The sequence below is a fragment of the Necator americanus genome, chromosome IV (assembly GCF_031761385.1).
Source record: "Necator americanus strain Aroian chromosome IV, whole genome shotgun sequence".
In the NCBI taxonomy this organism is placed as follows: Eukaryota; Metazoa; Nematoda; class Chromadorea; order Rhabditida; family Ancylostomatidae; genus Necator; species Necator americanus.
The window spans coordinates 6,104,213-6,117,955 of NC_087374.1; the positions used below are offsets into that span (position 1 = coordinate 6,104,213).

The following is a 13,743-nucleotide window of genomic DNA, read 5'->3' on the forward strand; positions in this document are numbered from 1 at the left end:
GCTAGACCGACTCTATCATTATCCGTTCCCACTTTTATATTCGGCTATCAGCTGCCCCGCCTTTCGAGTGCTTTTTTCTCTCCACCGGATCGAGATCCGAAAATCGCTATCGCGCACAGCTACTCGCGGCCGCCATTTTTCTTACGCGAAAACCACCATCGGGTCATCATACCCGCCATATATCCTCTCGTGTATGGAATGGAATGAGGGTCGTGAATTATGGATTTAATGAGAGAGAAAGGATTTTGGGAATATAAATATGTGCAATTCGAAAAATTAAAGCTAGATAAGCATTCGGGAATTTGTTCTGCCTAGGGGCTACTAATCCACGTCAATTCTTAATTGACATCCGTTGCGGTTCCGTGGGAAAATCTGCGGCAGAGTCGATGGGAAGCAAAATAAGGATGTCTTTCATGTAAGAGTTTAACAAAATTCAAAAAAAGATACTGTACAAACCGGAGGGAAAAAGGAAAGCTTTTCATTATCCAGGGAAATTTTAAGTTTATTAGAATATTGGAGAACTGTGGGAAGTCTAAGTGAAATTTTTAGGATCATTTTGTGCGAAAATATAAAATATGTCTGATAAAAATAAACGAAGTTGATCAATAAACAGATTTTTCGGCGAAAATGAATAGAATAAATCTATGCGTAGGTCTTTTTTGTGATTGAAGTAGGTCTTTCTCGGATGTGTTCCTCATTTTCACTCCGGATACTTGAGCATAAGAAGATTTGGAGTTGGATTTGGCTGTTCCGATGAGGCGTTTTTTTCTAGAATATGCTAGTTGATTTCTTTTTTTCGGCAGAAGATCTTTTTTGAGTAATTTAGATCCATTTACTTTTATTTTATAGTCTAAATTTTGATTAATTTTCCTAATTATTTTGAATTCTTTTCCATGCAGGAGCACCGATGATAAGATCGTGAAAATCAGATGTTTTCAGATGACTACAACTAACATCTTACTAATTGAAGAATTACCTTAGCTTAGCATTAGCTTTACTGATTTTTTTAAATTATTCTTTTGCTGAAGAATCTAATAATAATCACAGGATTAGCGGAAAAGAATGCTTAGCATTAAATTATTACCACTGAATTACTACTATGGGATCTCACTGAGGAAAAAATTCAGTAAAAAATACCGTCCCTGATTAATTATTCTTCTAAGAGAAATAGATTATGGTAAAAAGGTGAAGAAGGAGAATTTAGGGAGAATTACAAGATCGCAGAAAATGCTATAAAAACAGAAAAATGCATGTGAAATGTGCATGTGTCTTCCATTCTCCGTTTTTTTCCACCAAAAAAGCCTCTCCGCTCCTGATGGTGCAATTTTCAAGGATAGTCACATTAGTCATTAAAACCTTCACCCCGATAGAACTAACCCATTATCAAAAATATCCTGAAAAGAGACCGATGTTATTTTCGAACCAATAAGGACGATTTAGGAATTAAATGATCCAAAGTCAAAAATGATGTGTTAATAATGTATTGATTGATTATTAATTGATGTAATACATACAAAGTGAAATAACCACTTTTTTCTGAATCACCATCATGAATCAATTCTGATGGTTTCTTGATCTTCTGGCCGTTCCGTCCATACTCGGGAATGGAACATTCTCTGGAAATCTTTTGTGGAACAATTTTCCATAGGAAATCACAGAGTACCTTGTTTTCTTCAGGATTTCAAAGTCGCCTGAAGAAGTCGTGCACGATTGTTACAGTATTCAGTATTTATTTTGAAGATTTGTAAAGTATCTTCGCTAAACTTCGTTTTCGCCGTAATTCATTGATGCATTTTCGGTTTATAATTAATATAAATTAATTATTTATTTCAATTTACAATTTAAATAATTCAAAACATGCAAAACGCAACATTCATACGTTTTTATACTAATTTGCAGGATAAATTTTGTATTTCTTTTGATTTCCTGTTTGTTTTTCCTTTCAAGAGGTGCATCTCCACTCCTGATGAAGCAATTTCCGGAGATAATCATAATAACTTTCAAAACGTTACGTTACGTATTTACACTAAGTTTTACGACAAGCTTTGTAGAGAACTACGCTTTTTTTGGGGAAAATGTGAGACTTTCTTGAATCAGGCTCTAATTTTCTACCATTTCTTCATAGAAGAACTTTCACTTGAAACCTTGAAAGAAGGTTAGATCTACTCCGTAATTTTCGTTCAAAATGCATCTACTTTTAAGAAAAAAAAGTTCTTCTTCTGTAACATTTTAATGTGAAGACGTAGTTTGTCCCTCCTTCCCTTCATATGTGCCCAACAAGCGTTCCACTAATAAAGGGTTAGGCAAAGAAGATACATCTGTCCGGTGAGAACTTGTCGCTGCTTAGACTTAGCAGATTTCGATTTTCCCGCGGAAAAATCTGGATCTACGGGGAGGGGGGAAGAATGTGGAAAATTCGTGGATGAGAGCAATGAATTGATAAGGAGTCTCTGAGTATACATCTATTTATTATAATTCTTAAACAATTTCTCCAACAATTATCCAACAACAACAATTATCTCCTATCTTTCACTTTATATCCACCATATACAACACCGCTACTTACATTTGGACTAAAATCCGTGTCTCCGACGGAGTAATACTTCAAACCGTCAAAATCCTTAAGGATAGGCAAAATCAGATTTTAAAGGTACCATTTAAAAGCAAATAAGCCTCATATATACTGCCAGAATTTAGTTTTTATGGATATATGGCTTGAAATCAGACAGAATTTTAATGATTATAGTCTTATACGAGAACTCTAGATTTCTGGAAGAAGCCTTGGATTGGTTGAGTAATGGCTCTCTTTCGGTGGTTTTCGATAGATACAAAAAATCTACAGTACTCCTAACCGCTCACTTCAACCAGATTGTGTAAATACACCAAATACATCCTAACGTTTCGACTAAATTGTGATACATGACGTCATCTTCACTTGTTGTACACCACTTCGTGAATGGATCTGCTTCAGCTTTAAGTTCTCGTCACTTTTTTTGCATTCGAATAGAACAAATTAATTCTCCTATCTTAAAAAAATTAGGTTTTTTTGAGGTTTGAGCTTTTACAACTTGTCCAGAGCCCGTATCTTATGAAATTTTTCTAGTTGGATAAACGAAAGATGCTTCGAAACCGCCCCGCGGCGCTAACTAGCGCCTTCAGCCCTCTGATTTCGATAAATTCGTATCAGATTTGTCCGGAAGAACAGAGAAATATATATCATCATTTGGTACATGTGATACATCGGGTGGTCCCACAAGTTTATCGTAAAGGCTAGGCACGCGTCAAAAACCTCGGAGGAGGAGGAGGAGGAGGGAGAGATAGATGCAGTGACTGGCGACCTTGTTTTTTTTCTTGGTGACTTCAGCTAACATTTCATGGATCCTCTAAGGCTAATGATAGTTTTTAGGGCCCCGACTGATTTAGCTATTTAGGTCCAGAAATAGGGGCGCTAGTGAGTGCCCCCACCCTCCTGCCAACCACATTTTACCCCGACTTGGTGTATCCCAAATGGTTTGATACTCCGGAGACTTTATCCTCTACTTTTTAAGCAAATCAAATAAATAAATCAAAAAAAAATAAAATGGACTAAAAATAATAATAGATGTGAAGAGTGGCTTCGTCAAGTAACTTCAATATTATTCTACTCTTTACTTTATATTTCATCAGTTCTATAGGCGTAAATAGCTCTCAAGTGAACTGAGGCTTCTAAATGCTTCTAAATCGGCTTATTTTTATATTTGCAGCAAGCATTTTGCCTTATAACTGCCATTTTCGAAGAAAAAAACCTCCTTTTCCACCTCCGAACACTAACGTAGAAGTGGAAATGACATAGCACCATATGAAATTAGATCGTGAGGTTAGCTTTTTTGCAATCAAAGGATCCTTTTTGAATGGCGCGCTTTTGGTCAATTTAATTTCGTTCTATAATCTATTTTCGTTCATACTTCAAACCTTCTCATGTTTTTTTTTGAAGTCGTCTAAAAAAATCAGAAAAAAAAGAAATCTAAGAAAATCAGAAAAATTGGAGAAAGAATTTCTAGAGAACTGTAAGATCCGAGAAAACTCTATAGAAACAGAAAAATGCACATCTAAATCCATCATCCTCTGTTCTTCTTGGGCGGGTGTGGTGTACGCGGTTAGAGGTTCCGCTCCCTGCACGATGAATCGGAGGTTCGAATCCGCCCTAGTGCTCATCAGGCCTTTCATCCCTCCGGAGTCGATAAACTGGTGCCAGATTTGTCTGGGAGGATAAAAACACTGACTTGACACATCGGCTAGCCACCGCAACTCATTGTATAGGCCAGATACACGTTCGTGAACCTCAAATGATTCTGAATCGAAGTGAACGTTGTGGCGCGGGTCCCAAACGGATTGATTAACGCCAGTCACCTTATCCTTTATCCTTTATTTTGTCAATACATTTTCTATGCACGTCACAAGAAACGCATCAGTCATCTCTACACCTCTCTTGAAGAGATTAAAGAAACTCAAACACTCAGAGAGGTTCCGCTAGGCTCGATCGATAGTTCAAAACCACCTCAGTTATAACCAAACCCCTCATTACTCTCTGACCGATAAGCTCGAACTCATACGCAATAATAAATTTCAGGCCCTCTATATCTGGTTTGCACTTTGTGGTTTTGTCTATTCAGAATTCTGAATAATTGTAATAATATTAATTTAATGTATTTATTATTATACTAATTAATATATTATTTACATTAATTTTCTGTATCCGCACAGGTTTTTGAAGGTTTTTAAAGAAGAGAAGATTTCTGTCCCATTTAAATTTATTTAAATTAAAAATTAAACTTAAAAGGTTACTGCTGAATTTAAAAGGTTACGTGAACTTAAAAGGTTACTGCTGAAGCTATTTCTTTTCAGGTTGTCATTATCAGTGTGGCCGGCGCTTTTCGGAAAGGAAAAAGTTTTCTGTTGAATTTTTTTCTGGAATACTTGTACTGTCTACAAAAATCCCAACAGGTCGGTTCCTTTCATCACTACGCTTTAGTTTTTTGAGACTATAATTTCACGAACGGTACTGTAGAGTGATGTTCCGTTGGAATGGTTGACTGACGACTGTCAACTTCATGGATTTCATTGGAGGTCGGGTGCGAAGCGAGATACTGTCGGTGTATGGATATGGGGTGAACCAATTATGATTGAGGCAGCTTCGGGAGAGATGTACGCCGTGCTTCTGGTTCAGTATCTTAGTTTTTTTTTTCTTTTTGTTTTTTTTTTCACATATTCTGAGTAATACAGCCGGTTACAGATGGATACGCAAGGGACGTTCGACAACTCGTCCACATATCAACAATGCCTCTCGATTTTTGCTCTTTCAACAATTATTAGTTGTGTTCAGGTGCGAAATCCTTGTAATTGGATTGATCTGGATGAATTGGAAATTTGTATTGTTTGTAGATTTATAATGTGGTAGATAACATCCAAGAAGATGCTCTACAGCATCTTTCCCTATTTGTTGAGTACGGAAGACTGGCGTTGACAGAAGCTCAACAATTCGGAAAACCATTTCAGGTAGTGTCCTTATTCTTTGAGCTATTTGAAGGACGTTCCTAATTCTTCTCGATTCAGAGCCTAGTGTTCTGTGTACGCGATTTTAAAAACCCGGAAGAGTATGGATATGGGGAGGAGGGAGGCGAGAAGTTCTTGCAACAGGTGTTGACGGTGAGTGTATCCAGAGATGAGCAGAGTACCCAAGAACTTCCATAAAACAGTAAGCTAAAGGGTGGATAAAGGGTTGACCGTAGAGACACCAACTGTAATGTGTGGTGGGGAACGGAAGCTTGAAGAAGTTCCATAAAAGAGTTCGGAAAAATACCAAAAAGAATTAAAAATCTTTTGAAAAAAATCTATAGATCCTACTGCATATTTTACTCTCGTGGTATTCATTCTATTCTATCCTTCCTTAATTTTTTTCTGTTCTATTTTCTATCACTATATAATGCTATCATTACCACCCAAAAAATAACTTTTTTCGGTTCTGAGAAGAAAAATTAAAGGTCTTTTCTGGACTTTATTCGGATAAGATTTAGGTAAAAAGCTAATGGTCTTTCTTGGGTCAATACTGGTAATCTGTGCCCGAATTTGCATGATTTAAATGTTTCCAGTTGGTTTCTTGGAAGCAAAAATGAAAGCGCAAGAACCAATCAAACGGTGTGTACTGTAAACTTTAGGGTTCCCTCATCCAGAATATTGTTGTAGTGCTGAAAAGAGTTTGTTTTACAATATCCCTAAACATTATTGACCGAAAGATCCAGAAATTCAACGCATACTCCGAGCATAAGAGTTACATTATTACATTATTACCTTATGAAGCGATTCTTTCTTCCTCATAGAGCACCACGTTTTCTCAGGAAACAGGATCCAGGAGGTGTACATATATACACGACAATAGGCATTCAATCACCAATCAACCATTCAATCAGCGTCCACTCAACTCATAAAAAAAAATCCGAAACATGAGGTTCTGTCTGTACAGTTGCTGTAATCCAGGCGTATCAAAGAAGGATTTCTTTTCTTCACAGCTTTCTCGCTTAGCGGTTTTTGCGCAACTAGGTGATCACAAATCACAGGAGGCCACCCGATATGTAGGATTCAAACTCACTAGTATGTTGTAATAATCAAATTTCTGGAAAAAAAAACTTAGAAAGGAAAGTCCATTGGTTTTTTCTCTATATGGGACTAAAGGGGACCTTACGTCGTGATGACTTTCGTAAATTCTTTTCCTCCATCTCTAGGCAATACTCTTTTTGAATCCTCCATTGGCCAGAAATCTAAGAAATCTGAAAAAAATATAGTATATTAAGCTTCATATAGAATGATGGAAAAAATAAAATAAGTGAGAAATAAATAATATGGGCAAAAAATAAATGAGAACAGAAATAAAAAAATTGTACAACAACTTTTTTACAACTTTTCGCGAGAAATTGTCAGATGGATACACTTAAAATTCCACTAAAACATCAACCAGCTTCCATTCCACTTTAATTCCCATTCCCATTCTATTCGTTATAGTCGTTGGAAAAAAACAATAAAACTTTAGAAGATATTTTTTACCTTTAAACGTTTTCCAAAAGATCACTCCGCTCGTTCACACGAAGCGGTGATGCGACCGTGGCGTTTCCGGATAGCATTCGTGGCAGCTATCCAGAAAAGAGCATCTTTATGGCACTGTCTGACATGACATGACCTCCGAGAGGGGTCGCCTCTCCGTTCATCATTTTGACTTCAGTTATGAGATGCTCTGAGAAACTGTCAAATCCACAAAAACGCCTTACTTCACATCGTTCTAGCGGATACTCTTAGAAGTTATATTAGTCTTTTTAGTTCCATCCTAAAGAACTTTTGCCTTTATTTCTGAGACAGAAGCCAAAATTTATTCATAGCAATCGTATTTCCTAAACGAATACGCTGAGCTATTTTCTCCCATAATTAGCTCAGGATTATCTAACCTGAGAGTTCTTCTTTTATTTGCAGTTCTACTATTTACTCAATAGGTCACCAAATGCAAAAAAGCAAAAAAGAAAACAAAACAAAAAAAGATGGAAAAAAAGATGAAGAAAGAACTATTTTTACTGGCAACTTTCGTTTCCATTTTTCCCTCTAACTCAACCAGAATCTGAAACGAAATTGTCACAAACAGTTAGGGGAACTCACAGTTCGTACTTTACTCATTCCTCGTTATAGAGGCTCATGTTGCATCAAATACTTCAGGCTTAACTTTGTCGAATAATTAGCTGTTCCCTTGCCATGAAATGGAATGGAAGCAAAAGCAACGTCCTCCATTCAAAAAAAAAACTATTTGGTATTTTCAGAAGCCTTTTTTTCTTGGCAATAACTAGAAGATGAACGTGCTACAAATGTTCCAAGCAAAAATGTGCAGCATAAAATTACTCTCGAAACGAGCCTGTGACATACAAAACCAAGAATGATCATCGTCCCAATCGAACGTCATCGAAAATTTTGCCCTTGCAAATATTTCCACCATTTTTTCAGAGAAAAAAGGAAAAATGTTCTTTTAAATACATTTCCAGTCTTTTCTATATTTGTCTAACTTCAGCCATCTGCAGACCAACCGGAAGAAATTCGCAGTGTCAGAGAACAATTATCAGATTGTTTCGAGCAAATCTCCTGCTATCTGCTTCCACATCCCGGCTATCGTGTCGCCGAACGTCAGTCCTTCAGAGGGCACGTCAAAGGTCCTCCTACATCGTTTCTCTGAATTCTTAGGTGGCTTTCGCTCGAGCTATCTGCTTCTATTGTTGTGTTCTCAAACGTTCATTTTAATCGAACTCGAAATATTCAGATTTACGGCCGATATTCCGCGAAGAAATGAAAAAGATGGTACCATCATTGTTGAATCCACATGCATTGCAACCGAAAATTATTAACGGGAAACCTGTGACCTGCAGGAAGCTAATGCAGTATTTTAAGGTTAGAAAAAATATTTCAATGGTTTTCACAAAATCTTACTATGGAGTCAAAAAACTTTTCATGGATTTTCTTTAAAGGTTTTCCCACGAATAACCTGGTACTTCATGAGAGACCGAAAAAATGTTTCTATTGATATTTCCATTCCTTCTAATAGGGATCACCGGCCTTTTTTACGGCAATCTGAGGATGGTACGGATTTCTTCCAAACGACCTCGTATAGGAGTATTCGTATATCGGGAAATCGTAGATTCAGTGGCAGATCGAGGACGTTGGTACGTTAGGAGGTGATAGTATGTCTAATAAGAACAATGAAGTAACGCAAAAAGAACCTCTAAAAAATTCCTTCTTTTCGTTCTACGTCTTTGTTTAAATTTTTTTATTTTTAAAAAATTAAATAAAAAAAAAAAAAAAATGTGCCATAAAAAAAACGGCCCAGAAGATACGGCTTCGGGAACCGCGATCCCCATTGAGGCCCCCTGATATTATTCTAACGAAGCAAAAAATAAATGGCTATTTTCTACAACGAGTTCGATTGGAGCGCGTCAGCCTTGTGCACGCGCCGCATCTTGCCGGCCGTTTTTTTACGCCAATTAGCAAGAAATGGACGGAATCACTCCTCTCTCCTTAATCTACGATCCTGTAAAAAAAAAAAAAAAAAAAAAAAAAAAAAAAAAAAAAAAAAAAAAAAATAAAAAAAATGCGAAAAAATTGTGTGTAAAAGGCCAGTTTATGTAAAAGCCATGAAACTGCATCAAAAAAAAAAAAAAAAAAAAAATATTCGAATACTCCACCTGAAAACCGTACCACTTCAGATTCCTGGAGTGATCCCTTTAAACTTGAACGATGAGTGAATGTCACATTCTAACGCGGCAGTTCATCGAAATTTTTCCCGATAAATCCTCCTCTAGCAGAACTGAGCTCATGTTCTTGAAATAGAGGAACTTCACTCAAAAGTAAAGTAAGTAAAATGAAAAAGTTGCAGGAATATGTCAGTTCATTCGACGGGAACTCACTGCCTGAGGCACACAGCATTTTGAACGCGAATGCCAAGCTAATTTGTATTGAGGCGGCTAACGAAGCAAAAATAGCATACAGTAGAGGGATGGACCGGGTAAGAAGTTAAGGTAATGAATGAGTTGTTTTTAATTATTTGTGCTCATTTTCAGTCCACAGCCGGTTCTCGGATGATGCCCGAAAAGAAATTGCTGGAAGCGCATATCAAGCACGGGATCACCGCGCTGAACATCTTTGATAAGTGCCCAAAAATCGGGACCGCCGACGTCAGGAGCAGGGCATTAGCGAAATTGCAGGAAGATATTAATGTAGGGAAGAGTTTCAAATACCAGCTGACTTAAAAAAGTGAAAAGGCTCTAGAAGTGTTATTTATTATGATTATTTATTATTTATTAATGTTATTTGTTATTGTTTACTGTTAGATGGGGTCCATCAGCTTATATTTGTTTGCTTATACTTGTAGCAACTCACTATAACACTATAACTCACTTTATGTCTGGCTCTGATTAACTCCCGACTTTGGAGGAAAATTGAGGAAATTTTCAGGCAGAGCTGGAACGATACAAGCGACTCAACCAGGCGAAAAAAGTGACCGGATGTGCTTCAGCGATGACAGCCTGCGGCGATAGTGTCCTGCTTGGAGTAGGGCTCGGCGCAGCTGCCTCTGGTAATAAATTTCTTCAGAAAATTAGACTGAAAAATTAATTATTACAGTAATTTTTGCTCTTTCATTCACTTATTTATTTTAATTTCTAATCATAATTATAATTAAAAATGAAAAATCACTCTGATTAATTAATTAATTAACTAGTTGTTAGGGACTCGATTTAGCTGTTTTTTTTTGGTGGATACTATTATTTCTTGTAATTGCAACTTTTTCCATCTACAGAAATCTACCCTCTTGAAAAATAAAATTCAACTGGTAACAATCCTTCATAAACAACAATGAAATCCCTTAGCATCACCTAATTTCAACCCTCGTAGAATACTGGATCTCCGAAATGTTCGAAATGGTTTACATTTAGATTTTATGGCAACTGCTCCACTAAATTTCAATCAATAAAGCCTTCTCTGTACACGCGACAGTTCCTCAAACTTTCCAGTACATCAATGATAACGATCCCATTGAACATTACCATGAAAGGAAAAGCGGGAGCACAGCTAAGGATTTTGGAAGTTACCAAGAGGCTCATGTTCTCTAAAACCTTGCCGCTAATATTAACCGCAAGAGCTGGAACCGGCAGCGACCTGATGACCGAACTCACAAAGCTTACGGACAGTAGCGATAGTATTTTGGGAAGTACAGGACAACTATAGTCGGGTCAAAACGACATGAAGCACGAACAATTGCAGAAAGCGGTTGCGCTCGAGGCAGTTGGAATCGAGGTGGGACCATGACGGACTGCAGAGAAGGGTGGCGATAGCGAGGATCCTTACACGATCCCAACCCTTACGCTTCACCGTACCGCTTCGAGCGCAGTAGCTTACTCAACTATCTCTAACTAACTCTAACCGAACTATATCTTTTGAGCTGTGCGACTCTCAATTTAGACAATAAAATCATTATTTACGAAGCCCAAAAAATAAATAACAATCGCCCTCCTCCCGGATGCTCTCAATACCGCTTAGAATTGTAAGAAGTTCAGAGCATAGCTTCCTATTTAGGTTCGGAAATGATCAGTTCGTACGAAGAAACATGTATTTCGTTGAACTTTCAATAAATAAATTATAAGCCTGGTTCTTTTTTCTTCTAGGAGCTGCTGCAGTGACTTATTGGACCCTACAAACGGGCCTCGTGAGTGCAGGTTTGTTTCTTTGTTTTTTTTCCTGATTTTAAAACGTTTCTTAGCAGAGATATATGAATTTTCGTTAAATTTCCATGAAGACAGCACATATTCGATTCACATGGACCTTCTTCGTTTCAATCCTTAACTATTTTAGGTATCGTAGCAATTCCCATCTCCCTTGCTACATTGTTCGTGGTTTGGTTGTACGTATCCGCAAAACCTCATATTGATGATTGCTTGAAAAAAGAGCCTCAATAGCAGCACTTAAAAGAATAATTATGATGTAATGTAAAGGATTTCTAGCTCCATAGTAACCTTGTTTTTTTTTCAACTGTTGTTATTCTGATGCTTCACTACTCTTATTTCGGTGCCTTTATAATGAAGAATCGCTCAGCAAAGCTGTCGAATATGTCTTTCGTGAATAAACTCTATGAGACAAAGATCCACGATGTCAATTCTCAGTGAATTTCAAAATAAGACCCGTTTCCAATTCTCAAGTAGATTAACAAATTCCATCCGCTATCTCCACTACAATTATATTAAATGCCGCAAGAATTGCTCGGACGCTTGCAACTAATGTTTCCATGGTAATTTCGTGTCATATTGTTGAAATGCAACTGATGATATTCCTGCTTCCTTCTGAAAGAAATACGTGTTCAGCCATAGGTGCGATAGGGAGAAGCCGGACCCTCCTCAAGTGAAGAGGGTTGAGTTCATGGGGTGCAGCTAAAGTGAAGGGGATCCTTTCGCCAACCGTTCAAAAAAAGGAGGTCAAAGCACCGGCTCCGACTATCGCATGTATGTGTTCAACGCCTTTATCTGCTCTAAATAACATTGAAATAACAAAAACATAAAAAAAAACAAAAGAACCAAAGATTACTTGAAAATGACAAGGGTTCTTTTTGAGTTGACTCGCAAGCAATCAGCTTCTAGAAAGCGTCTGCTCAAGGTTTGTGGTGAATCATTTAAAAACTTTTCATGTGAACAATTCCCACCTAGAAAACCCTGTGCAACTTTCTGCCTATGTGACCCGGTATCTATCCAGTTACTGGCAGACATCGTAGCTTTTTTTTTGAGTCCCTCGAAAATCTCCTTATCTCAACACCAATGCCCACACGTAAGAAATCGCGAAAAATGAGACTTCACAAAGTATGAGCCATGAAAATTAACTCGTGTAGTTTGAAAAACAATGATTCCTGACCTCGAAAGTTTCTTCAGCTGATGAATGGTATCCGAAGATTATAAGCAAGGAATAATTGGATTAATTGCATATGATGTTGAGCTCACCACCAAAGAGTAACGGAGAAGCGCTACATTTTGTGCCTAAAAATACCTCATATCTAGTTCAATGGTTCAGCAATTATTCGGAGCGCAGAGTAATAAGTAAAGGAGAAATGTATCATAGAGTCCTTTGACGTCGCTCTATGCGAAGGTTTCAAGAGATGTTGCAAGGTGGCCTGTTTATGAGCTGCTTACGCACCACCAGGCTTCATTAAGCCTGTACGGTTTGAGTGTCAGGAAGACAAGGACGCTGATAAACGAGTGCCTAAACTGCTCCATTTTCCGCTGGTTGGATAGTACTACCGACAAATTAGTGGGCTGACTGTAGGAATAAAGACTAACGGCACCCATCCTTGCCATTGTTTTCATGTCCAAAATCGAACAGTCTACACTGCACCGCAAACCCCTGCTGTATTGTCCCTACAGGGATAACTCTTACGTCGTTTGCCCAGCGCAGGCAGAATTGGACAAGTGCTTCAATCCTTTCAAACAGCAGTGTCCGTTCATTAAAGGCATCATCCCACGAATCTGAGGTGGCACGGATTTCAGGTGGAGTATTCGTATACGGGATCGTGGATTAAGGAAAGTGGGGTGATTCCGCCCATTTCTTCCTAATTGCCGTGAAAAACGGCCCGGAAGAAACGGCTTCAGGCGTTCTGGAGCACTACTTTGTACAAGGAGTTCGACTAGAGCGCGCCAGCCTTGTGCAGCGCCGCATCTTCCGGGCCGCTTTTTACGGCAATTAGGAAGAAATGGACCGAATCACCTCCCTTTCCATAGTTTCCCATCCCATATACGAATACTCCACCTGAAATCTGCACCACCTCAGATTCGTGGGGTGATGCCTTTAAGTTCACAATGAAGTAACCAATAAACAACTGGTTAGCCAACTTGAATGTGTCCATCTACTTGCGGAGTTGGACACGGAATGCTGGGTAGTGTTGAAAACCCAGTAGCAAAAATACTTTAATCCCCAATCTTTCAGCACACCCCAGCAAAATGAAAAATCTGTTGTAGATAGCATGAACAGGACGGCGGCAAGGATGGCATCGAGCAGCCAAGAAAAGATGTGGTCTGTGAACCCCACTCATGAAGTGGCAATGTCCTGGATACCCGGCTGGAGACTGTGTTATTCGAGAGGCACGATTTCATTCTCGAAGATCCAACATAGTGGACGTCCCGTGAAATACTCTGTTCTATCTGCATC

The 13,743-nt window shown here is 38.2% G+C and overlaps 1 protein-coding gene across 2 annotated transcripts; it reads left to right on the forward strand.

The window, feature by feature from the left end:
* Window positions 1-3,838: 3,838 nt before the first annotated feature.
* RB195_000486 (uncharacterized protein) lies at window positions 3,839-11,513 on the forward strand (the record flags this gene model as incomplete). Of its 2 annotated transcripts, XM_064196864.1 has the most annotated exons (13): window positions 3,839-3,856; window positions 4,885-4,983; window positions 5,048-5,200; window positions 5,273-5,362; window positions 5,422-5,535; window positions 5,593-5,685; window positions 8,081-8,219; window positions 8,327-8,454; window positions 9,437-9,565; window positions 9,621-9,776; window positions 10,015-10,135; window positions 11,223-11,273; window positions 11,410-11,513. In XM_064196864.1, the coding sequence occupies 13 exons, from the start codon at window positions 3,839-3,841 to the stop codon at window positions 11,511-11,513; spliced, it is 1,395 nt and encodes a 464-aa protein (XP_064052744.1). The 2 variants fall into 2 exon arrangements, with proteins under 2 accessions (XP_064052744.1, XP_064052745.1); XM_064196863.1 differs by lacking the exons at window positions 3,839-3,856; window positions 4,885-4,983; window positions 5,048-5,200 and having other exon boundaries at window positions 8,081-8,192.
* Window positions 11,514-13,743: the final 2,230 nt, after the last annotated feature.